General features: G+C 36.0%; 1 protein-coding gene and 1 pseudogene across 4 annotated transcripts in view; both read left to right on the forward strand.

Moving 5' to 3' along the window:
• Positions 1-22791, forward strand: part of Prpf4b (pre-mRNA processing factor 4B) — a 34866-nt gene extending 12075 nt beyond the window's left edge. Inside the window, exons 4-16 of one of the 4 annotated variants that reach the window (XR_007109418.1) lie at positions 5039-5194; positions 6699-6780; positions 7859-8069; positions 11030-11103; positions 12755-12845; positions 13488-13635; positions 14645-14782; positions 15378-15531; positions 18280-18394; positions 18969-19120; positions 20065-20151; positions 21284-22028; positions 22542-22791. Coding sequence is in view for 1 of the 4 variants with exons in the window: in XM_047557767.1 (XP_047413723.1) it covers positions 5039-5194; positions 6699-6780; positions 7859-8069; positions 11030-11103; positions 12755-12845; positions 13488-13635; positions 14645-14782; positions 15378-15531; positions 18280-18394; positions 18969-19120; positions 20065-20151; positions 21284-21487 (1612 nt within the window). In the remaining 3 variants the exon portion in view is untranslated. Of the gene's footprint in view, positions 1-5038; positions 5195-6698; positions 6781-7858; positions 8070-11029; positions 11104-12754; positions 12846-13487; positions 13636-14644; positions 14783-15377; positions 15532-18279; positions 18395-18488; positions 18651-18968; positions 19121-20064; positions 20152-21283 lie in introns of those variants that run through there. The other 3 variants (XR_007109419.1, XM_047557767.1, XR_007109420.1) reach the window with 3 other exon arrangements.
• On the forward strand, positions 2100-4318 carry LOC124988351 (talin rod domain-containing protein 1-like; annotated as a pseudogene).
• Positions 22792-27144: the final 4353 nt, after the last annotated feature.

The raw sequence follows: 27144 nt of genomic DNA on the forward strand, positions 1-27144 counted from the left end.
TTACTCTTCTGAAGAGTCTTTGGCAAAAACCTGTTTAATTCACTGTTAGAAACCCATTTTTTCTAACATACATGTAGTTAATCAAAAAGAATGTTTTAAAAGCAGGGAATCATATTTTAAAAGCCACGAGGACATTAAACCATGAATGAACATTAATTTGTCAATCATAATATTTTTTATTGAATATGGTTTAAAAAGACAACATACTCAAGGCTTGTATTACAGCCATCTTTACATATCTCTGAAAATTTTCGTATGTGATATTCCTAGATGTAGAAATACATGTTCTGAGAGTACTTTTGGACAGTGAGGGTTTTTAATACCACCCTCACCCATAATTCTCTCCCACCCAATTGTATTGCATTTTGTGTGCTTCAGGAGTCAGTATAAGCATTATCATGTGTTTGTTGTTCACTCCTGAGCAGATAGTGGTGGGAGGAGGGAAGAGGGGACCTTATTTCTAATTCTTGTCCTCGTTTTCTCTGCATTGTTCTCTAGGTCTGCTTATATTGTTGTTGTTATATTGCTTTCCTTCTGCCATCCTCTTGGTATTTCCTCTTTCAGGTGACTCCCACGTGATCTTTTTCTAATCATTCCTGTGTTTTGGTAACCCATCTTCAATAGCTTTAGGAGGAAGTCACATAGAAGGGACATTTTTTGGAGCCTTAGATCTCTAAAAAGTGTCTTTTATTCTCATAGCTGATTTTGAAAGGAGTAGAATTCTAGGTCGAAATCATTCTTTGAGAGTCTTTAAGTCATTATTCTGTTGATTTATAGTTTCCAATATTGTCCTTGAGAGCCCGATTCTTACTCCGGGGCTGACTTTTTTTCAATTTTCATTTTTTCTTTAAAATAAATATCTTGGCGTTGTTGTTGTTGTTGTTGTTGTTGTTGTTTGTTTGTTTGGGTTTTTTTGTTGTTGTTGCTGCTGCTGTTTTTATTTTTTGTCTGTACTCGGAATTGAACCCATGGGCATTTAACCGTTAAGCCACGTCCCCAGCCCTTTTTAATATTTTGAGACAGGGTCTTGCTAAGTAGCTGAGGCTGGCAATCCTCCTGCCTCAGTCTCCCAAGCCATTGGGATTACAGGTATGCATGCACACTGTACTTGGCTCCCTCTGTCTCTCTCTTCTTGCTACTTATTTATGATTTCCTTTGAAGACCTGGATCAGACAGCTTTTACCTGTTCTAATTTCATAGTTAGGCACTTAGAAAGCTGAATGGAGATTTTCTTCAATTGTGACAATGTAGGATTTGTCGACTAGAGGCTATCACTTTATGGTATCACTTTAGAAAGAGATTTTTAAGATACTAGTGACTGTAGACCTTTTCTCTGGGGCAAGTAAGTTTCCCAGAATTCTCTGATATCCTGCATGTAAACCTGGCTACAGTAGAGTTCTGGTCTTTCAAAGTAAAATTTTAAAATTTTTCTTTATTTTTTAGTGGTGGGGATCAAATCCAGGGCCTTGGATGTACTAGGCAAGTGCTCTATCACTGAGCTATTCCCCCAGCCCCAAGAAAGTAAATCTCCCACCCCAACTTTGTTACTAAGGATTGAACCCCAGGGATATTGTACCAATAAGCTACATCCCCAGCCTGGTTTTTTGTTGTTGTTGCTGTTGTTGTTCTGTTTGTTTGAGACAGGGTCTTGCTAAGTTCTTGATAACTGATCTCAAACTTTCACTCTCCCTGCCTCAGCCTCCCCAGTCACTGGATTTGTAGACACATATCATTTCCCCAGCAAGTCATTTTCTACTGAAGCGGGGAGAGGAATATACAAGAGTCTATTTCTAAAGGCTTTTGACCAGTTATGTTCAACTTTTACCTCATACTGCATCCGTTAGAGTTTATGGAGTTCCTCGGCTCTCCAGGGTGTTATGCCATGCTTAGATTTGTCTCTGGCTTTGTGTATTTGAGTGCATGTTCAACTTGATTTGATCTGTTACTCTTCCATTCAGTTGGCACATTTTAAAGCTGGGCATGGTAACACATACTCCCAGCTACTCGGGAGACTGAAATGGAAGGATCAAGAGTTCCAGGCCAACCTGGCAACATAGTGAGTCTCTGTCTTGATGACAACAACAACTAATTCACGCATTTCATGATTTTTCTTGCTATCTCTGCAGTCATGTGTCTTCTCATTCTCTTTATATGTATTGAAATACATAATTTGCATAAAATAAAAGTCACCCTCTTTGGTGTAAAGTTGAATATTGGCAGGCACATACAATCACATTGTCACCACAGTCAGGGTAGAGAACATACCCTGTTCTCAGGTGCTACAGGACCCAAGAACATGGAGTGCGTAGATGGACTCATGCCAGCAGCCAGCAGCGGACCACAAACTGTGAGCCACCAAGCTGGGCAGCCACTGTGCACAGTCAGTACAGGCTCCCTTCCTGCGCTTACTCCATGTAGCCCAGAAAGTGCTGCCGGCATCTCTTCCACAGGGAATGAGTTAAAAGATATGCCCGGTTCTGCTGTGTATTCCAAAGCATAGACCCTTGCAGCCCTCATGGAGAAGGGCCACCTGTCAGGGTCCAGCGTCACAGTGGCTGACAGCACAATCAGCCAGCCACTGACCGAGCACCTCCCAGACTGAAGGATTTTGACCTCAGAGAAAGGAAGGAGAGAAAGAAGGATGATTCCCAGCTTCCCTGTTCCGTTCTCTGCTCCAACTGCCGAGTTAGGCCAGGCCATGCACAAGAAGGTGGCAATGCCCGCACAAGAGTTTCCTGGCAGCACTGCAACCAAGGTTCTTGGACTATGAGTTTGTTGTGCCTGGATTCATGCTTCCTACTGGCTTTCTAGGCAACTTTATGCCCCGACCCCTCTCAGGCCCCAAGCTTGCCCCATGCTGCCCAGGTCCAGCCGCTGCAACCCAGTGCCCTCTACCAGTGGTGGTGGATGGCATGATGGTGTGGGGAAGGCACTGCGGCCCCTGAGTCACGCGGTGGTAGTAGCAGGCTCCCCAGTGGCATACCAGTGAACCCCACTCCAATCCCTACTCAATGGCTAGCGCCAGCGCTAGAAAACCCACTGCCAAGGTGGCTTCTCCGGCTCCTGGGAGATGGTCATTGGGGCCAGCTTGCAGCCACAGAAGCAGCTGGTGACTGCTACTATTGTAAGGGCAAGTTAGGACACGTAGCTGACCTGCTTCTGTTGTGGAGCGAAGCTAGTCCATTGTTCTTCAAGGGCCCCCCCTCTTGTGCTGGTGTGAGTCCTTTGGGCAATGCCAGGACCCATTACTTGCAGAACCAGCTTAACATGGGACACTTCAGAAAGGCCAGGGACAGTCTAGTGGAGCTGGTTACCAACCGGATGCTCAGCCCACACATCCTATATGGCTGTGCTGCCCACCCCAGGCACAATCTGTGCAGCCAAGACGGGTGGACCGCTACCGCATGACACTGTGTCACCACGGGGTGGATGGAGCAGGTTTTATGAACCCCCCCCCACTGGCCAGTATGACACCATAGCCGCTGCTGAAGGTGTTGCAAGACCTGTCTTGCAACCTCAAATTCCTGACGATCTCCTGTGCCCTGACCAATGACAGGGCACCAGACTGCTGTTCACACGAGCAGTTCATGCTGGGTGTCAAGTGCATGAGCACTAGTGTATTAGCACTGGTCAGCCTGCATATGTGAGGGGAAGGTTGTGCCCAGTGAACTACGCGCAGCTGCTGTGCACTCTTCAGTGGGCCCCTGTGTAGGTGGTGAGCAGAGTGGTTGGCTTCACTGCAGAGCCGTGGCCACAGTGAGTGCCGAGGTCAAGATTGTGCAGGCCACCATCTTGAGTGGTGCTATGAGCTTGTTATCGACCAGCATGCTTCCAACCCCGTGCCTCAGGGATCTGGCATTGTATCCCAACAGAGTGCTGAGATGTGGGACCACAGGGAGAGGCTGAGGAACTGGGCCTACGCCATGTCTGAAGGCTATACCCTGCTATCTCAGGCTTTAAGAGAGGTCTTTGCTCAGAACTTTACCACCATTAAATTCCAATTCTGTGAATTAGCAAATCCACCACCTATACCCCTTCTTCCAGTCCCAGGCCAAAAGGAAGACACTTATTCTCTGTCCCTCTCCTTTTCTACCATAGAAATTATAGGTGAACACACCCACTCTCATGTTAAATGGCCAAGAGGAATCTTCCAGAAGTCAGGGCCATGCACACAACTCACATCTGAAGGGCCCAGGTGTCAGGCAGCCCATACAGAGTGGGGAACAGAAAACTGGTAATCTGCTGGCTGTGATTTTACCCCTACATCCCACCTTAGTCCATTAACCAAATTTTATTATTTATTGGGCAGGAAGGAGGTCGTGAGTTCATTTCTTCTTTTTTTATTTTAATTAAAAAAAATTTTATCTCAGTTTTCCTTAGACATGGATATGACTACCCTTTTTTTTGTGTTATCTTTTTAAGCAGTCTTATTGAATTAGGAGTATACTTGGTGTGGAAAGAGTATGACTTTGCCATGTGATTTGAAAATGAGGGAAAGCTACTGTGAGCATATTTTATATTCTTTTTAATTATTATTTTAATTTACACCACAGAGTGTTTTTTCCCCAATGTTAGTGTCAAGTTTTTACCTTGCATGTACTGAAGTATTTATTTCATCTCTTAAAATGTTACTTTTCTCAACCAGAGAGAGGCTGGGGGTATAGTTCATCGGTAAAGTGCTTACTTAGCATGCACAAGGTCCTGGATTCAATCCCAAGCACCAAAAGGGGGAGAAAAAAAAGAATACAAAGAAACATGTTTATTCAAGTCTATGTTCAGGAGAAAAATTTAGTTTAACATTTACTGAGAATAGTAGCCATGATTCAGTTATCTTTAGTTACATTGATGCTTCCAGTTGTTCTGATACTGTTATTTTACTAAATTACCTTTTTTTTTTTTTTAGTAAATTATAAAGGAGCTTTGGTTTCACAGTAAAGTTGAGCAGAAAGTAGAATTCCCTTATTTCTCCTTCCCACACGTTCCTTCCCCCACTTTGACATTTTAAAAATGTGTATTGATCTCCTTTATCTTCAAATAGAGACAGAGGTCGTAGGAGCAGATCACGCTTGAGAAGGAGGTCTCGATCACGAGGTGGTCGTAGACGAAGAAGCAGAAGCAAAGTAAAGGAAGATAAATTTAAAGGAAGTCTTTCTGAAGGAATGAAGGTTGAGCAGGAGTCTTCATCTGATGATAAGTAAGATTGAAACTTAGCCATAATTTCACTTTTCCTGTTTAGAGAAAGGGTTTGGCTAGAAAACTTAAATGGCCATTTGAATATTTTAAGTGAATCCAGTCATTTTTTTCCTGAGTTTAAAAGTTAAGCTTTTGTGATGATTGGGCAAGTTTATGGTGGAGGTGGCTGTTTGCCGGGATTTCTACTTTGGCTGGGCCATCATTTTATTGTGAGTTTTTCCTTTATTTTTATTAGGAAAAACAGACACATTAGTCCTGTCAGTCTGAGTTACCAGTTTGGGGGAAGAAATTGCTATACAAAATTTAAGACTTCATTTTATGTTGTGTTGCCTGCTTTGTAGTTGGAGATATCTGATGGCAGGTAACCATCTTTTACAATGTGAAAATGGAGAAACTTTTCAATGACTGATAAAATATCAGAAGTTTCAAAACACAAACCTGGTTTTCTAAATAGTATACCTTAAAAATAAAACCAATTTAGTGCAGTGACAGAATATATTTTAAGTTGATATCTAGTGGCAGAAGGCCAGGGATACTGCACCCTCAGTGCACAGGCTAATCCTCCGTCCACAAACTAACTGTCCATACCAAAACAGTAGAACTAAGATTGAGAAACCAGAAGAATGGGGAAACTTTAGATTATGTAGAAGGAAATGAGAGGGAGGGGGTATAAAAATGGTGGAATGAGACAGACATCATTACCCTATGTGCATGTATGATTATACAAGTGATATGAATCTGCATCATGTACAACCATAGAAACAAAATGATATACCCCATTTGTGTACAGTGAATCAAAATGCAGTCTGTAAAAAATTAAAAGATAAATAAAAAACATACATGTATTAAAAAGAAAGTTGGATGGGGAAAGGTGCTCTGCATAGATCCTGGTATCATCAAAACAGTTGGCTTTTGTTTCTGCATGGCACATTTAGCAGTTAAGGGTAATAGAAAAGTTGTATTGAGAGGGATCAAAAATCTAAGGAGGAGTGGTCTTTGGAGGGACAAGAAGGAAGGGGAAAGGAGGGCCAGGGACAGTATTCAGGGATTGAGCTACATTACCTTTCAGATTATGTACAAATGTCTGCATGTGTATTTTTTATATGGAAGGGACCAATAGCTTTCATAAGTATTGAAAGGGTTCTGTGACTCAGAAACCCCAGCCCTCTTTGTTTTGTTATAGGTGATAAAACTGAGGATTAGTGAGGTAAAATAAATTTACTAAAGCTCTGAAAGCCAGTGTGGTGACTTTTTAAAACTTAGATACCTTTCTTGTTCCCAGTTTTGGTAACCATGAAATAAGTGAGGAGAAAAAGGGACAGGAAAGGTATATTACTAGCATTCCAAACCAGACAGCTGGCACAGTTTAAAAACAAGTAATGTGGCTTATGACTTTTTTGCTCTGACTTAATGATAACATACATTTTCCAGCTATAATATTAAAATGTATAAAAGTTAAACAGTTTTAGAATATCTAAAGATATTTGAAAAACATTTTTTTAAAGTCTCGAAGATTTTGATGTAGAGGAAGAAGATGAAGAAGCCCTGATAGAACAGAGAAGAATACAAAGGCAGGCAATTGTCCAGGTACATGATTTATTTTTTTTTTTAATCAGTTCTCTTAAAATAATCACTTCTAATAAGATTTTTTACATTAATAAAGAAGTGACATCTGAAAAGGTCTTCGGGATGAAAGCACACATATACAAAATTTGTGAGACTTGAAGGAGTTACTTTAGTTATTAAAACTGAGATGTTTTCTTTTTTATGCATGGAATTTTGATATAAAATTCTTTCATAAGACCTAAAAATTTGAGGTTTCTTTTTTTTTTTTTAATGAATATGAAAATTCTAAGTAAATTGGAAGAATTTTATTTAGCAAAAATTTATGCCTTTAATGGTGAAAAAGCAAATGTTTTAGTGTCTGTAAAGTAATGTCAAGTTTTCTAATGCAAATGTGGTTGTTTAAACAAAACATTTGAAAAATAATTTCAAGACTAGAGCTAAATGATGGAGAAAATCGAATGGGAAAAGGGTATTATACAGATGATAAAATCCTTCATTGATGAGGTTTGGTACCACAGAAAATCTTCAGTTCCTCCTTGGCTATCCTTAGGTAAAGCTGTATACATCCACTAGATCATTTGTGGGCTGCAGTCCTTCTACAATGCCTTCTCTCTAAAGACAGATGACAAAAAGAGAGCTATCATGGTAGATCTTATCTCTAGTCCTTGGGATGGGGGTGTTTCAGAACTCAGAAATTTTTGCATTTTAGAAAGGTAATATGGTGCATCTGTGTATATCATTTAGCGCCATCAGTGGCATCTGAAGTAAGCCATGATTATTAATATATTAGTATTTCCAAAATGAGATGTACTGATGGTTACACTGGGGGGGACAAATATAGTAAACAGCATCTCATCTGGTCAGGTCAGGTTTTTCCACATGATTAATATGCACCAAACCAAAAAAAAAAAAAAAAAAACTTCATAATTCTCATGAATTTTCACATTACATAAGGGATTATTGATCTGATTCAACCAAGGTACACATATTATTGTTTTTTTACAAGGACACTGTTAACTTTCCAATGCAACGACTCTTAACAGATTAGTAAATTCATTTAGCATCCAATTTGATGAAAATGTCATATCGTTAATTACAGAAATATAAATACCTTGCTGAAGATAGCAATATGTCTGTACCATCTGAACCAAGCAGCCCCCAGAGCAGTACCAGAACACGATCACCTTCTCCAGATGACATCCTAGAGCGGGTAGCTGCTGATGTTAAAGAGTATGAACGAGAAAATGTTGATACATTTGAGGCCTCAGTAAAAGCCAAGCATAATTTAATGACTGTTGAACAAAATAATGGTGAGTGAAATAGTTTTTGTCCTGGCCATGCATTTCTCTGAATTTTTAGCTGTATAACTTTAGAGAGATCATACTTTCAACGAGATTGGTGTTGAGAAAAAGTGAACGGCAATAGGATTATTGCTCCTGGTAAGTATTACAGTAATATGTTAAATGTATTCTAATGAATGTTCTGTATAAATGTGTCTTTATTCATTCACATGTCCCAAATAGTATACTGAACTCACACATTTTCATAACCTCCTGTTCTGCTTGGTGAGGCATTTTTAAGCAAATCCTAGGTGATTTCCCCCTGTGAATACTTGTTTATATCTCTATCAGATAAGGATTTTTTAAAAAATATGTATATATTATGAAATGGATAATCTTTTAATGTCATCAGTGTCTGTTAACAGTTGGATGGTTTGAATCAAAATCCAAGCAAGATGCACATACTATGTATGGATATATATCTCTTAAACCTCTCTTCATCTTTAATAGTTCTTTCTTTCTAATCCTATTTTGTTTTTTTTCCTCTTGCTGTTGTTACTTATCAGGATACTGAGATTTCCTCTAATTCCAGTATTTCTTGAAAACTAGTAGTTTACATTAGAAACCAGTAGATTCAGGTTTAATTTTTTTTGGCAAAAATATTTTATAAGAAGTGTTGAATACTGTATCGTGTGATGTATAGTTGTCTTGTTTTTATTGACATTGAAGGGATGTGTTTAGATATGAGAACCACATCTATTTAATATAGTTTCCCTTCAGATTTTTGCCTAATGATTTTAGCAGTCCTTGATGATTATTAGATCCATTATTTCATTGAGGATTCCAATATGGTGATTTTTTAAAAATTTCTATCATTCCTTTTAATTATTAAGTTTTGTTCTTCTGTGAAAGAAATCTCAACTTGTAGATTATTCCAGAATATAGTTTGTACAGGAAAAGCAGGATGAATGAGTGATTGCTTCTTTGTATTGACCAGTTTTTTAAAATAGAATACAGTTAATATTCTAGCAGCCTCCAGAGAAAATTCATTAATTTTCATTCAGTTTTAACTTTTTGATGGGTTTTAATTGTTAGTACTATTATATTTTTTTGTTTTTGATATATTTGAGTCTTTAACTTTTTTCCCCCTTTGGTTTTTGTTTGTTAAGCTCAAATTATTTTCTCTTCAGTCAGGATATGGAGGCAGCCCTTTTTAGTAGATATCAAATGTCCCTTCAGTATTTGTAAGAGCTTTCTTATCCTTACTTTCTAGAACAAGGGCCAGCAAACTTTATATAAAGGGTCAAGTAGTAGATGCATTAGCTTTTAGTAATTGTAGACTTCTCTGCCTTTTTTTTTCCATATTCTGAATAATGCTCTTGGAATACAAAACTGGCCACAAACAATATGCTAATCAATGAACATGCTGTGTTCAAAGAAAGCAAAAAAAAAAAAAAAAAATCATTATGTGCAGTGACATTTGAATTTTGTTTGATTTTAATTTGCCAAAAACTAGCCTTCTTGAGTTTCTTTTTCCCTCTCAAAAATGTAAAAACAGGCCATACAAAAACCACAGTGTGAATTCGATTTGGCCTAATCTTTATATATTAACTTTTTTGATTTTAGTTTGCTCTTTTCTCTTACAGTGAAAACCTTTGTTTTGCATAGCACAGTTACTTATAGGTAAAATTTATATTTAAATTTTACATACATGAGTGAATTATCATTAAGTAGTGATGATTCTTTCTGTCCTTACAGCATATCCTAGTACAGTCATAATTCTGTTTAAAAATTATTTAAAGTAATTCTCTATATGGTTATTCCACCAATTTGGTAGGTTTAGGTTTTTTCCCTTTTGCTTTTGGTTTTTAAAAATTTTTTTTTTTTTTTTTTTTTTTTTTTTATTAAGGCCTTTGTGATCATTTGTATTCTGTCTGCACATACAAAAGAAATACTAAATACATATCTGTATGATCTTCCTCATTTCTTTCTAGAGGATGTATCATAGTTATTCAGTCATCTAACAATGGATATTTCTGTCCATTTGTTGTTTATCAACTGAATACTAATTAATAGCATTGCCCATTAAGCCATTTTTAATGCTTGGCCACTTGTTTTGGGTTAGTTCGATAGAAATGGAATTGCTGGGTTACAAGAGTGCATGAATATATACTTTTGCTATATATTGTCAGACTCTGCTCATAAGAGCTGTACAGTTTTGCCTTCCCATAAGCAGTGTCTGAGTGCTTATTTATCCAGAGCCCATTGGCAAAGTGTTTTAATAATTCTTGATTTTTTTTGCCAGTATTATAGGTGAGAACTAATATCACATTGTGGTTTTAATTAATTCACATTTCTGTACAATAACTGAGATTGGGTTTATGCCCATATGCTAAAAGGTGTTGCCTTTTTTTGTTTGTTTTTTGATACTGTGGGTTGAATCCAGGGGCACTTCACTGAGCCAACCCAGCCTTTTTATTTTTATTTTGGGCCAGGGTCTCATTAAGTTGCTTAGGGTCTCTTTTAAGTTGCTGAGGCTGGCTTTGAACTTGTGATTCTCCTGCCTCAGTCTCCAAGTTTGCTGGGATTTATTTTTTTGCCCAGTTTTCTATGGACTTTTTAGGAAAAAAAATATATGCAGATTGATATTGATCTGTTGTCCATTGTGGAGATACCAGTCCTTTGGGGTTTAAGGTACAAATTTAAAATAGTGTTTATTTTGTTTTCTTTGTTTTTAAAAGAGTATTTTCATTTTAATACAAAATCATTTGGCCAAAGTTGATGTTAGGTCTTTCTGAAATATATCCCTTTCATAAAAAGTAGATACTTTTTTTATAGAGTGTAATGAAGTGATTATAAATTGAGTATTAATTGAAAACTTACGTGCAAGAAGGAAAAAATTTGAATTACTATTAACTGACTTTCCATTGGCTTATATTTTAATTTTTTTGTTTTCGTCTTTCAAATACTAATGCTTTCCTCCCCCCCAGGTTCATCTCAGAAGAAGCTGTTAGCACCTGATATGTTTACAGAATCTGATGATATGTTTGCTGCATATTTTGATGTAAGTAATTTTTAAATCAACAGCAGTAATATATATATAACAAATACTGCATGTGTGTATGAAGCAGGACATGCCTAGAATTCCAGTGACTCGGGAGACAGAGGCAGGATTACAAGTTGGAGGCCATCCTCAACAACCTAGCAAGACCCTGTCTCTAAAGAAAGAAAGAAGGGATGTAGCTCAGTGGTAGAGTACTCCTGGGTTTAATCTTCAGTGCCACAAAGTAAAAATATTTGTGTGTATGTCTTTATATACACAGAGAAATAGTATAACACTAATGAAATAAATGTTCATATCTGAGTGAAGGGCAACCTAGTTTGGCACCTTTCCTCTAAATCTGAATTTATATCAAAACTTTAAAACAAGCACAGCAGAGTAATTTGAGAGCTTTGTGAAAGTCACTCATCAGATGCCTAAATGTATAGTAACTTATGTGCCCATGTATGTCTCAAAACACGTGTAAATAAGTGTACACACATATATGCAGTAAATAAGTGCAATAAAGTGATGCCAGCATTTCCCAGGCCTCTTTTTAGTCCACTTTTAGACTTCTGTGTTATATGCAATTGAGAACAACTATAAACACATTCAAAAGTGTGAGGCCATTTTCAATATAAATTTAAAAGGGCATGAGAATTTTGAGGTATTGATAAGAGGAAGTAGGCACGATAAACACAACAGGGAAATTAATAGGAGATAGAATTAGTGTATGAACTCAAGTGTGGCTCAAGTAATCTGTGATATAGACTGAGAGATACCAAAAATAGATGGATTAAGAGGGGATAAAAATGAGTATTGAACCAATTGAAGTATCGGCACCCATCATTTGCCTAGATGATATTTGTGTCCATCAACTTTCTGTTACTATAGTGAAATAGCTGAGATAACCAACTTAGAAAAGGTTTATTTTTCTGCTACTTTTGGAGAGTCTAAGGTGACATGGCCTTAATGCTGTGGACCTGTGGTTAGGCAACAGAACATGATAGGAATACATGGTAGAGCAAATCCACTCACCCCATGGTCAGGAAGTGGGAGCGGGGATTGAAGAGGGCCTGGGGTTCCACATTTCCCTTCAAAGTCATGTCCTCAGTGACCCAAACACCTCCTAACACTGTTGCCCTGGGGACCAAACCTTCAACACCTGGACCTTTCAGGTGACACTGAAGATCCAAACTAAAGCAGTCTTAAAGGATCTTCTGGATATCATGGGAAGCAATGGGAAAAAAGATTCATCCCAAGTAGTAGATTAATTTTCCAGATAGGTTCACCTGGTGGACCAACAATTGTCACTACATTTCATATATAAATAAAAAGCATACCATGTCTTCATGAAGAGGGCAGTGAAAAAAATGGTTAAAGTTGGTAGGAAAGAGTCGGACATTTTATCATCAACTAAAGAAAACCAGTTCTGATTTTGAGGTTTTTGTTTTTATTTATAATGAACTAATCATATTCATAAAAGCTTTTTAGGATACTTTTTTATTCTTCCCAGAGTGTTCTTATAAGACAATTTGGTAACCATATTTTAGCTATATTGTATTTACTTAATTTGGAATAAAATGCTGGTTTTATCTTGACGTTGTTATTATTATAAAGAAAGTGCTTTAAATGTGTGGTTAGTGAGTAATGTATAATGTCTTCTTAACTTCAGAGTGCTCGTCTTAGGGCTGCTGGCATTGGAAAAGATTTCAAAGAGAATCCCAACCTCAGAGATAACTGGACTGATGCAGAAGGCTATTATCGTGAGTTCACATTTCTTATTAACTTAGGAGTTTATTTTGTAACACTTTATTAAGGCACTTTGCTTGATATAGTTGTTGGAGAACTTTGAAAAAAAGTCACATCACAGTACCCATCACTTAAAAACCCATTGCATGAACACCTGTTGCATTCTAGTAAGCAGCCCAGAAGCATCACAAGTTTAGGTGAGATATAAAGACTTGATATTCAACCTAAATCTAATCAAAGTAATTTTCAGCCATGAAATAACCCTCCAGAATGAAGGGGTCCATCACTTGCTCTTCTTGATCTGAAACCAAGAAAAATGACAAAAAAGGACCTTTGGATACCAGTAGTGCAGTATTTGTCATGCAAGACTGCAGTTGGACACACTTTATTGAGTACATTTCTTCCCTACTCAATGTTAGAATTGTCAGCAGTTGATAGGACAATAGAAACTTCTTTTAATTATTGAAATGGGCATGTAACTTTTAACCACATTTTGAAAGAATGACTAATCACAGCACAGTTGTGATTATCCCTTGTGTCTAGGAAGCCACGTAGTAGAGTTTTAACACAATTTTTAAGTGATTGTATTTTTCCCCCTATTTTCTGATTGCTGTTTACTATGGTAAGATTTCTAATTTTTTAATTCATTTTCTTAGGTGTGAACATAGGTGAAGTCCTAGATAAGCGTTACAATGTGTATGGCTACACTGGGCAAGGTGTATTCAGTAATGTTGTAAGAGCCAGAGATAATGCAAGAGCCAACCAAGAAGTGGCTGTTAAGATCATCAGAAACAATGAGCTCATGTAAGTTCAGAAGACCAAATGAGTTGACGCCTTTAATAACACAGATATTTATAAAATGTGACACAGTTGGTATAAAACAAGTATTACCTTCATAAAATAATGGAAACAGTTCTCTTTTATTGGATTTTTAATTTGTAAGTGTTATATATGAAGGACTAGAACCATAGATTGATTGTATTTAATTAATTTTTCAGTACCTAGTACACTAGTATGATCCTAGACACACCTTCTACTGTTTATCTTATGGCCATCTTTTGCTATGACTATCTTAACTCAAGACCAGAGGTGAGAAATGAAAGGATCATATTGAGTGTCACTGAACATATGGTGACAGAAAATAAAAACTAATTAATTAGCAAATGATGGGCATTATTTGAATCTTATGTTTTTCCTTTAGTAGAATAGGTAATTGTGATACTCATATTTCAATACATAATGTATACCGCACATTGAGCTGGTGTTAAAGTCAACTTACTGGTTTTGAAATGTTACAAGCGTTGTAGATTTTTACTAATGTCTTAGGGGTGTTTTGTTGGGAAATCCCAACTTCTTCTCTATGGTAGGCTCACTTTAACAATGTTGCTTATTGATGAATTATAATCAGATTTTCATATCACCAATACTAAAACCTTAGTAAGACATATCCATTATTACATTCTTAAAGGAGTCAAGACTAATCTGTAGTGTAGTTTGATTAAATACACACAAATACATTAAGACATTTGAGCTAAAATGTTTAGGATTGATTTCCCTTCAAGTCGGGTGGTAATGTTTCTCCATTCATTGATTACTTTGGAAATTCACTCTGCTCATGGAAATAATATTTGGCTAAGTATGACCTGTTATGTAAATGGTGCAGAAACAGATTTATTTGTACTTGAAAAATACAAACTATTTATACATACCACCAGTGATTTTTTCCGTGATACATTAGATTGGGTCTAGCAAATGTTATTCTCCTAAATTCTGTATATGTTCAGTTTAGGCCTAACTTTCTTTTTCATTGCAGGCAAAAGACTGGTTTAAAAGAATTAGAGTTCTTGAAAAAACTTAATGATGCTGATCCTGATGACAAATTCCACTGTCTGCGACTCTTCAGGCACTTTTATCACAAGCAGCATCTCTGTCTTGTATTTGAGCCTCTCAGGTAAAATGTCAAAACCTATATGTGAAATTAAAAATAGAGCTTCTTCATCTCTATTATATTCATTTTAGATAAATACAGTTTTTATCTTCAACAGTGTGGCTTCATTGTTGAGCCACATTTTTAGAATGTAAAAGTCCATTGTAAAAATAAGAGTTTTATTGTACATCTTTCTGTTTGTAGTACTAGGGATTGAATCCAGGGGCTCTTTACCACTGAGCTGCATCCCCACTCCTATTCATTTTTGTGAGACACGGTCTTGCTAAGTTGGTGGGGCTGCCCTCAGACTTGCCATCCTTATGCCTCAGCCTCCTGAGCCACGGGGATTACAGGCATGTGTGCTACCATACCAAGCTTCTATTTATTTTGAAAATTGAGTTTTATTGGGAAATTGTGTTGTGTATGCATGGTATGATGTGTTCTCATTTCAGTATAAAATAATTTTTGTCACACGTTGGCGGGGGTGGATCCTGGAACAAAATATTTTTAATGTAAATTGTGTTTTGTGCTTCACTTTACCTTATTCTTGAAAATGTTTTAACTTTTATATTTCCATTTTGCATTTTAACTTTTGTTTTTGTTTTTTCTCTCCTAAAAGTATGAATTTACGAGAGGTATTAAAAAAATATGGTAAGGATGTTGGTCTTCATATTAAAGCTGTAAGATCCTATAGTCAACAGTTATTCCTGGCATTGAAACTCCTTAAAAGGTGCAATATCCTACACGCAGATATCAAGCCAGACAATATCCTGGTAAGTCAAACAATCATGTTACTTTTTACATCCATATTTCTGTCTAGAAATAATGATTATTACTATTTCAGAAAAGAAGCGTAAGTCAGTGTATATTAATAATCCATTATGAATGACTTCACCAATTAGTACCTTTTTGGGGGGGGGGCGGGAATTGGGTCATGAAATTTTACAGAAAAGTATGAAGAAAGAGGAAATAGGTCTTTGTCCTTTTTCCCCCCTTCTGATCGATTGATTCAGTCTACAATAAACCCAAGAATGCTTTTGTATTAATAATGGGTTTCCTTTGCTGTCTTTAAAAACTGCTACACATGTTGCTGTTTTGAAATAAATTTTCACGTCTTTGTTTATTATTTATTGCTTTAGAAACTGGTGCCTGGGAACCAAAAAGAAAAGCTCAGTTATGGTTAGGTATTGTATTGAGAGGCATCTCTTGAAGTCTTGACTTTTCTTGTTAGTGACTTCTGTTTTAACATCATGTGTTTTGCAATGTTTGTAATGTTTTTGAAATTTGGAAATACATTATCATGGTAGTGTGATCTAACTTTCATACACCTGTCCTTGGACCCATCTTCACCTTCCTCTATGGTGTTCACAGTTGTAGGTATGTTCACAACCTGGAGAATTCCTGTATCCTCTGCCAGTAACACATTCTGAGTTTCTGCCTCTCTTTCTCTTTTATTATTTTCTTCTTATTTTAATGCATGCCTTCAATGCCTACAAGAGAGCCATAGGAAAGACCAAACATGAAGATGTCCTTTACTGGGAACAATTTAAACAATGACACAGTACAACTCTTTTTAAAAATTGTGATTTCATTAAAGTTTAAGAACTCCTTAGGCTTTTTAGTTTAGACTTCTTTTTCTTCTTTTTATATCTTCCACATTACCACATTAATGAGGCACATTCCATTTTCACATTTGGTCTGAGTTTACATTGTGTTAATTGTATTCTATATCTAATTTGACTTGGGCTTAGAGTTGCTGAATAATTATAATGAGATAATAGGTACATAAAACAAATTGTAAAATTGAATTGCATAGCCAGTTTCATAATTGTTTTCTTCAAATTTTTCTTTCTCTTTAATTGTGAAATGTAGTTATCTGTATTCAAAACATGGAATTTAGAAGATAATTATATAGTGAACACCCATGGAGACTAAAGATTAAGACATTTGTCAATATCTTAAATGCTCTCATTTTTAGCACTTCATTTTTCCTTGAATTAATGCTAAACTAGGTTTTCACATGGATTTTAGAAACTGAATACTTTTCCTTTTTCCTGAGAAAGGAAAAAATAGACCCAGGAAACATGTGGAGGTCATTTGTTAATGAAAATCTAAAGCTTTTAGCCCATAGTTATAGCTATCAGTGTGGGAAACTACCATATTCCTCCTGGAGGGAGTAGACCATTATATAGTTCACTTTAAGTTCATATGAGGGGCTATTGGTAGAGCAAGTGCTTAGTTAGCATGCTGAGGCCCTGGGTTCATTCCCTAGCACAAAACAAAACCCACAATATTAAAAAGCTTTTTAAAAGAATTTTTCCTAGGCTGGGGTTCTAACTCAGTGGTAGAACACTTGCCTAGCATGTGTGAGGCACTGGGTTCAATTCTCAGCACCACATGTAAATAAATGAATAAAGGTCCAGCAACATCTAAAAAACAAAAAATTAAAGAATTTTTCCATTTTAAGATGTCTGTTTTCCTAATTCCCAAAATAAGAGTAATAGAATTCTTATTGACAGCAGTTTAAAATAATCATTTCTGTTATAGTTTAGTTCTGAGAATATCATTTACAGTAGCCCAATCTGTAAAACCAACCATGCTTTATGATACCATCCTATAAAGTCCCTAGGGCTAAAGTGTTATGTTCTTTGGGGTGGGAACCGTAGGCCAAGTTCAAGTCCCAACTCGGAATTTGTGTGTGTCTCTTTTGAAGGGGGGAAGGGACTCTGGAATATGAATTATCTTCACTTGTTAATCCTGAACATGCTTCTGACTCATGAGTGGCAGCAGTCATGGGAGCAGCTCCAGCCTTTCTCAGCAGATGTCACTGTTACTGTGTATGTGAAAGTATTTACAAAGGAAAAAAGAACAAATGACTAATATAGAGTTCATGTTTATCATTTTTACCAAATATACTTAACATTTCTTGACTAATATCTTCTTTATATTTTAAGGGATTTAATATTTTTAAACTTGACTTGATTGCCAAATTTAGGATGGTCTAGATAGATCAACTTGATATGAAAAGTGTTGATTTTTTTTATTTTCCAGTCCAAATTTAACCGGAATCACCCTTCTGCTTTCATTGCCATTGTAATTTTGTAGCAACTGAAAGTTAACTGAAGTTTAAGTCCTTTATTAACAAATGTCTTCATGTTCCTTTAGAGAGCAACTTGACTACTCAGGTATTCAGGCGATTTCTAGAAGATGCTTTGTCTCCTGAAATGAGATTTTTCTGTCAACTCCACCCTTTTAAAAATACTTTTAAAATTAAATATACTTGGTATTATCCCATGTTTCTTAATTGAAAAATTTTTTTACTAATTGTAATAAAATATTTGAGAACTTAATTTTTCATAGTTAGGAAAATTAAGTCATAAGTAGAAAAGGAATTTTTAAATAAGTGACTCTTGTTCACAGTATTGAAATTAATAAAACTTCTTAAAGCCAATTTTTATTTATTCATTTGTCTTAATTTTTCCTGGCATGAATTAAATTTCCTTGAAAAAAATGTCTTGCAGGTTAATGAATCAAAAACGATTTTAAAGCTTTGCGATTTTGGGTCTGCTTCACATGTTGCGGATAATGACATAACGCCTTATCTTGTCAGTAGATTTTATCGCGCTCCTGAGATCAGTAAGTTTCTCAAAAATGTTCTTTGACCTGGGCCATCATATGCGGTGGAAACAGCATATGTAATGTCTAAGCACTGTTTTCCATCACACTTCAGCAGCTGCTCGAGTTCATTCATGAGGAAGGGAACCATAGCAAGTTCATCCTCCTCAGGTGGAATGAAAGTAGTTGTGGCAGGAGTCTTGATCATGTCAAGCAAGAGTAGCAAAACAGGTGTGGAAAAGCCTCGACTTTAGAAGACTGCTCTTGATTATTCAAGGTCTGATTATTACATTTATGGATTGTATGGGACCTTTGCTTTTTCTCTTCCTGTTGCCTTGGTTGAGGTTGGTTAGCACCTCCACCAAAGGTGAAGCGAAAAAAGAATATATTTTTTCTTTTTGACCCTTCAGTTATTCTCCCATACCCCCACTTTTGAGTCTTCCTTAAGAATTAGTTGGGAAGAACAAGAATAATTGCCAAACTGAGGTGTTCAAGTTATAATTATACTCAAAGCCAAGTTAGTCCCCCATTAATGGAAATAAAAATTATTTGTAGTCAGTCACTAGTATATTAAAAACTTGCATTTTGTTTTCAGTTATAGGTAAAAGCTATGACTATGGTATAGATATGTGGTCTGTAGGTTGTACCTTATATGAACTCTACACTGGAAAAATTTTATTTCCTGGCAAAACCAATAACCATATGTTGAAACTCGCCATGGATCTCAAAGGAAAGATGCCAAATAAGGTGGGACTTTAGCTTATTTTTTTCAAAGTTTACTGTAAACTGATGAACTGCTGACATTTACCATTATAGCTGCAAAACAAAGATTTTAGAGAGGCAGATAGATGTCTGCCTTGATCTTAGCTCTTTACAAGTTTCTGATATTCAAATTAGTGACTCTGATCACCCAAGAGCTATTAAAAGAACATTTTCATTGATGGGCAGAGGAGTACATTCTTATTACAAACATGTTTGGAAGATAGAATGAAAAGATATAGGCTGGATTAGTTAAAAATGAAAGAAGTGCTTAGTGGTCAATAAAAGAATAGATGAACGTTGAATATTCTAAGAGGAGCTTGATAATCAGTTTATTAAAGGTTAGAGGTCACTTGGGAAAGAAGGATACCAAGAAAATTCACTTAGTAGGATATTCTTGGAACATAAAACTCACCCTTGATGCTTCAGCTATACCAGTAGTTTCTGTTTAACATGAAGGAAGAACTTCATTTATAAAAATAACATTTATGAAAATATCAGAGGGTTGTCTGTACCTTAGCTGTTCTAAGATTTCACCTTGTTTATTGACTTCTCGAAAGATTTAAAAGATTTTTCTTCTTATAGATTATAATCCATTTTTTTTTTAGAATTCTCCAAATTCTGTTACATTGGACTTGTTTAGAGTAAGTTACACACACAAGTTAGCTACGTTAACACTTGTAATAAAGTCTGACCTGTATCATAGCATCTATTTGTCACTACCTGTGAAAATGTCATTTCATAGTAGTAGTAGTTTGGGTGCAACATTTGGATTAGTTTTCCCAAAGATGTTAGGTTCAGAAAACAAGGAACTCATACCAAGAGTCTAAATAATAGATTTATGTAAATATTATGTATGAAATTGTTAGTAGGCTCAGGCTGCTTTATAATTTTAAGTTTAAAACCCAGGTTTTCCTGTTTTGTTTTTGTAGATGATTCGGAAAGGCGTATTTAAAGACCAACATTTTGATCAAAATCTCAACTTCATGTACGTAGAAGTTGATAAAGTAACAGAGAGGGTAAGTCTTTTTTATGTGTGCTACATTAAATGAATTGAGTACTATAGTACATGGAGCTGTAATGTTTTTTTGAAAAAAGTAGTATTTCTTTTCCCTTTTGACCAGTTTCTCCATAAAATACATCAGGTTGTGAAAGGATGATTATAAAATATTTTCCCAATATCATGAGTTTCTTTTTGTGATAGGACATATTCAGGCCCTCATCACGTATTTCTTGGATCACTTCCTTGATCTGGCTTCCCATTCAGCTTGTGTTCTGCTGCCAGAGTGATCTGAAAATGAACCTGATTGTGCTAATTCTTATGGCTTAAAATACTTTGTTGACTCCCTATTTCCTATAATATTTGAGTTCCTCAGAATGACAAAGTTATTTTTAATATGAACTCTGCCTTCTTCAGCAGTTTCTTTTATCCCCTCCATTTCACAATTGAATGACAGGCACATTGGTTCAGACTTTCTGAGCTAATTTGCCTCCTCATCTCCTAGAAAAAATTTATTCAGGCCTCAGCTGAAGTACATATTGTATACTTTGTCAAAGCACTTGTTTGCTATTGACTTGTTTACATGTCTGTTTCTTGCCACTTCAGGGTAGGTGTAGGGAAAGTACAGTTTGACCAATACAGTTTGAATCTTTGTATTCATTGCAAACTTGGGGACCTTTTCCATCTAAGATATTTTTGGGTTTTTTTGTTTAGTTGATTGGTTTGGTGGGGGGGCTATTGTTTTTTGGGTGTTTTTGTTTTTGGTGCTGGGTATTGAACCCCAGGGGCACTCAACCAGCGAGCCATGTCCCCGGCCATTTTTATTTTTTATTTTGAGACAGGGTCTCACCAAGTTACCTAGTGCTTTGCTAAGTTGCTGAGGCTGGCTTTGAACTTGAGATCCTCCTACCTCAGCCTCCTGAATCACTGGGATTACAGACATGTGCCACCGCACCTGTCTCCATTTAAGTTTTTTTTTTTTTATTACCTCTTGAAAAGATGTAGAGGCTGGAGAAAGCCACATACAAATTTTAGAAGAGCAGCTGATTGTGATTGATATACAGATTCTTAATATTTTTGTAGACAAAAACAGTCTGTCATTTTTGTTTAGTAATTTATTTAGAGATACGCATTGTAAAAATTATTTTTAGGAGAAAGTTACTGTCATGAGCACCATTAATCCAACTAAGGACCTGTTGGCTGACTTGATTGGGTGCCAGCGACTTCCTGAAGATCAACGTAAAAAAGTACACCAGCTAAAGGACTTGTTGGACCAGATCCTAATGTTGGACCCAGCTAAACGAATTAGCATCAACCAGGCCCTACAGCATGCTTTCATCCAGGAAAAAATTTAAACGAGATGAAGAAACTCCAAGGGTTTGAGTAATTAAATACAAAGACTGAAGAAATTTCACAGCAGTTTATTATTAATGTATATAAACTTATAAATATTTCTCCAGCAAATTTGAGGAAGCATGATATATTTGAATTAACACCAAGGGTGATATTTCTTTTAGAAATGTTAGTTAATCTGTTTTGTGTCTTATGTGAAATTTCACTGTAGAACTGTTTTAATTGCCAAGACTGCACAAAATTACAGTGCTAATGTATATGGTTGCAGTTCACATAAAAGACAAAAGCATCTGTTATAAAATGAGTAGTAATACTGGGTGGTTGATTCGTTTTTAGCAGAATTGGCTTCATTTTGGTCTTCAAATAAAATGGCCAGCATAAATGCTGTTTATATTCACGTTTTCCTAGGTGTGTGTGTGCAGGCCACAGCAGCATGCCCTTGGTGTAGTCAGTGCCGAAAGGGGTCTGTTCCTTCTTGAGCCTGCCTGCAGGGACGGTCTCCTCTTTAAAAGCAGGTTGTGTACAACATTCAGTACACTGAAGGTAAGCTAAACCATCAACATCACTGGTGTTTTAAGATGTTATTTTATTGGAATAATTGACAAATGAGGGATAATAGCTTTGTGGCAGAATTCCCTGCATGTGTGATAACTGATCTTGTTTTATTTTTTGGCATTGCAACTGTGGCATAGTTACAATTTCTGTTCTGTTCATCACATTTAAAATTTGAAGAGTACGCGCTTGATGGATAGAGCGCCTTCAGTGTACTGTTTCTTATTAACTTTACTTTTTTAAAATCAACTTGCTATAGACTTTATATACATTTTGTTAAATACAGTTCCTAGTGACATAGAAACGATGCATAGTTTTCATTTACTAATTACAAATGTTGAGGCCTAATTCTCAAAGTCCTCATATTTAAAGGTTAGATAGACAACATAATGAAATTTTTAACTATTTGTATGTCATTTTGAAAGTGTACTGCTTTATGGTAAAAGTGTTTTTTCATTTGTTCATTGTTTTCATTATTTGTGATCATGTTGTCTTTCAATACAGGCATAAACCTTCCACTCTTGAACAAAGCAGCTGCTTTTTAAAAGCGGTAATTGCTTCTTTACCTTTTATTTCTTTTGTAAATGAAGCTTTTCTTTAAGATTGTGACTTTAAAGTGTTGTCTATTGCATAAACAGTTGACACTCACTTATTGTAAAGTGAAGATTGTTCTACTGCATGTGAAGTGGACCATGCAGATTTCTGTATGTTCTCAGTATGCATCACTAGATAATAAAGTCTTTTGTGAACAAGGCATTTGTAGCCATTTTTAAAAGTTTTTGTCTTCAGTGCTGGTAAGTCAGGTAAACCATAAATAGTTTAAAGCAACCTTTCTTTTTATCCCAAAGTCTTTAATTGAGAGTATTGTTAAAAGATGTAAATCTAGCCATAAGTTTATCAATTTATCAATAATTAGGATTCTAATTATTTTATCCCCCCAAAAAGTCCTACAATATTGTCAGCTTTCAGTGTAGTGAGATTATTCCTGTAGGTTATGGGGTATAATTCAGGATTTAACTAATGTTTCTGCTATTTTCTCACTTTTCCTTTTGATGGTGCGGAAAGAGAAAAAGGAAAACGGGGCACAGGCCATTCAACGCCTTCTGCAAGGGGTCTGATTTGCTGAGACACCAGCTTCACCTTCTTAACAAGGTTATTTCTGACAGCATGTGTAGATAAACATTTAGCAACGATTTAAAACAAAATCATGTAAATCAGCTTGGTTTTGCCAAACAAAGGAATTCGTATTTTTAACAAGATAGAATTTTCAAAAAGATACGTAATCTTTTCTGTTTGGGGGGTAAAATTTAATGCTTGTCTCCCTGAGGAATATGGAAAATAATCAGATTTTAGGGGTTTAAATAATACTTTTAAATTGTAAATGGGATTTTTTTATTCACCCAGGCACCTAATTACAACAAGCATGCACATTTTGGTGCATTCAAGAATGGAAAATCAGAATAGCAGCATTCTTCTGGTGGGTTTTGCTCCAATTAAAGACATGAAATGAACTTCACAGCCAGGAAGGTGATAGATGATATAATAAGCCAACTCTGAACCTACACCCCGACTCTTCATGGTTTTAGACTTACTAAAATAAATGCAAGGCGATTTTCATCTTCAGGTAGAGTGAGGCCTTTTAAATAAGGCATCACATGCAGCCTTTCCACCTTAATGATATGGATAGTGATTTTTCCCACCATTATCTACTTTATTTTTGGTGACAGTATGCTGCATATTCAAGTCTTTCGTAGTTATTTTCACTCAAAAAGTGTGAGTGAAACATTTTGATGCTTCTGGTGATTTTCATGGCTTCATTTTATGTAATTATTTAATAAGTAAGTTAATTTCCACTAGAAACAGTTCATCTTTTACCTTCAAAACTATTACCTATTCTTTAAAAAACAAAGTTGCTTGTTACTTGTTCTTTGTGTTTTAGGTGCAGCTCAGTGGAAGATGATGACAACCAGAAGACATGAGCTAAGGTTTCTGTCCTATAAAAGATTAAAAAAAAAAAAAAAAAAAAAAGGTCCATTTAGTTTTTGTCTAATTTTTTAGTTTCCAGCATTATGATTTGGGTTTCATTGGTGTTTGGTATTTAGAATAGTAGTGCTATTGTGGTGTTCATCTTGTGAAGTGCTTGTTTTCTCATACTTCCTGCCTCTCCTTCCCCTGGGCCCCTCCTGTAAAATAAAAATAGTACTTAAATTTAGTGATACAAAAGGCTCTTGGGTGCTAATATCCCACATAACACATGGTTATAAAATTAGATCCTAAGCATTATTAGAAAAACAGCAGCCACCAAGTAGCATACATCTAAAAGTAATCTTCAGCTTTAGGCAGATGAAAAAGAGTAGAAACAGGAATTTTTAAGAACATGTTTAACTCCTCTTAACCTTTAATAACCTTGTTTAACAAGTACTCCAGTCATGGTCTTAAAATAGATTATTCAGAGCCATTGTTAGTTTTTCTTAAGGGAAATGTGAAAGGTGATAACTGTGGTTTTTTCACATTCCCAAATTTAGCATTCCTATTTTAATCTACTTGAAAGGAACCCTGTAAATGTCTTATATACATATACATGGTTTTATTTGACTTTGTAATTTTGCTGAGGTAGAAATTTAGAACTTCAGATCTGTGTAACATTGAAGTCATTTAGTTAATAATCTTATTTAACAAACCTGCATTCATGTTTCAGAATAGCTTTATAGTTTTCGAATAGAAGTATCTGTTAGCAAGTTTCAGCTTTCTTATACTTTAAGTCAAAAATGATGTCGAGTACTTGAGGGTTCATGAAAGTCTTCAGCATAATTCTCAAAGATGTCATAGTTCTTTCTAGGGCTGGAGGAGAACTGGAAAGCATATGCTTTTCAGGCACATTTTTTCTGGGTAGATTATTAAATCAGAAACTAGGGGATTTTTGAGCAAGGGGAGCATCTTGTCATAAATAAGACCCTCTTAATATTTGTGTTTACCTATAAATTCATATTAAAAACACCTTTTTCATTTCCCAATGACTATCTCACTCTTATTTGCTGAACTGTTTTTTTATATTTTATAATAAAATACAAATTTTTATCTTGACATTATAACTACCACTTTTTCCTAACAAAAATAAACACTCAGGACACTTTTACATTACAAAATATGTAATGTTTTATGGTATGTGATAGAGGTAGTGATATGTCCTCAGTTTTGTTCCAGATTTGCATTCCTTTTTTCTGCTATACCCATTCTTATCCTCATTCATAAGCAGAACTCTAGCTATGTAGGTAGAACTAAAATCTCTGAAATGAAACAGGAATCACATACAGTAAAATTTAGGTAAAGTAATTAGGGAGCATCCTTTTAAGTGTGGGAGATAGGAAAGAAGTCACATAGTCAAATATGTAATGCCCCTCCTTCAGTTATAATGACACTATTAACAGTGGACTCCATAAGTGTGTTTCTGAACAGTATGCTAGTTCCAGAATATATTCAACATGAGTTTTATTTTCTTTATAAAAATGTTCACAGCAAACTCATTTGTGTGTGTTTTTTTAACATGTTAAATGATGTGCACACTAAATTGACTTTTAGATATTTTCCAGTTATTTAGAGATACCATTGTGGCATCCTTAATTTTTCTTCTCCTTCTGTATATAGGGTAAGGGACAGTTCTGAAGAACCTTTCCATTTAGCAATCAAGATATGGAAGCTGATCTCTGAAAATGCTCAGTGTGTATCCTAATTGTTCATAGTATTGTTTGATTTGTAACTTGTATTTTAGCAGCACATGTCCCCAGTTGACTTATTGGAAAACTTAATAAAAATTGCCTCTTGGTAGCATATTGTCTGCTGATTTTTTTTCTTTGCTTGAGCTTGGCATTTTACATTTAGTTTAAAATGATAAACATTGTTCTTTACTTGAAGCTGCTGTTTTACTAAAGATAGATGTGCTTTGAAAAGTATTGTGACCAGGTGTGGTGAATGCACACCTGCAATCCCAGTGACTTGGCAGGCCAAGAAACCAGCCTCAGCAGCTTAGCAAGGCCCTAAGTAACTTAGACCCTCCCTGTCTTAAAAAAATCTAAAATATTTAAAAACAAAGGGTGTGGGGATGTGACTCAGTGGTAAAACATCCCGGGGTTTAATCCCCAGTTGCCCCCCCCCCCAAAAAAAAAAGTATTCTGTGCTCAAATATAATTCGGGACTGCTGGGCTGAAGCTATATAGAAATCCTAAAAAATTCGCAGAAGACTCTGGTATGCATTGAGAATCTCAATAACTGGAAAAAGTATAGAGGGAAATGTGGCACACAATCTCAGTAGAATACTATCTGTCCTTTTCAAGAAAGAACCTATAACTTGGAAACATCCGAAGTGGTGTAGGATTTTCCTCACAAACAGCAGAACAAAGTAATGAACTAACTTCTTTTCTCTTAACAATAAAAGTAAATTGGTTCATTGCCCATTTGGAAACCTTACACATCAGGCTCTTACTCTCAGTCTGTTACTCTTTTCTTCCTTTAAGGAAATGTTTTCAGCTTTTAAAAACAACATAAGCCTGGGCGCAGTGGAGCATACTTGTTAATCCCAGTGACTCAAGAGACTGAGGCAGGAAGATTGCAAGTTCAAAACCAACCTCAGCAATTTAGCAAGGCCCTAACCATCTTAGACCCTATCTTTAAAAAAATAAAAAGATATAGCTCAGTGGTTAAGTGCTCCTGGGTTCAATTTCCCATTTACCCCCCCCCCCCAATAAAAACAGGTTGTGTGGATCTCTAGTGCATACAAAGTAGAATTAGAGTGTGGGGGCAGGGGTAGAAGTGTCTGACTTTGTAGAATACACCCACCTCTGCTGGAGCTAACCATCTCCAAGTGGCAGGTAGAAACTAGTGTGGTTGCATCCTTTATAAAAAAATGGGTTGACAGTAAGTGGCTCTGGGTACCCTTGTATGGAACCAAAAATAAAAAGGCTGGGGTTGTAGCTCAGTGGTAGAATACCCCTGAATTCAATCCCCAGTTCTGCAGTTAATAATGACGGTAGAAGTTGGCTTTGAACATCTGAAAAAATAGCCAAATGTGTTCTAGTTGCTAGTTTCTACAGTTTCCCCAGTGGTGAACTTC

The sequence above is a fragment of the Sciurus carolinensis genome, chromosome 7, assembly GCF_902686445.1.
Source record: "Sciurus carolinensis chromosome 7, mSciCar1.2, whole genome shotgun sequence".
NCBI classification, from domain to species: domain Eukaryota; kingdom Metazoa; phylum Chordata; class Mammalia; order Rodentia; family Sciuridae; genus Sciurus; species Sciurus carolinensis.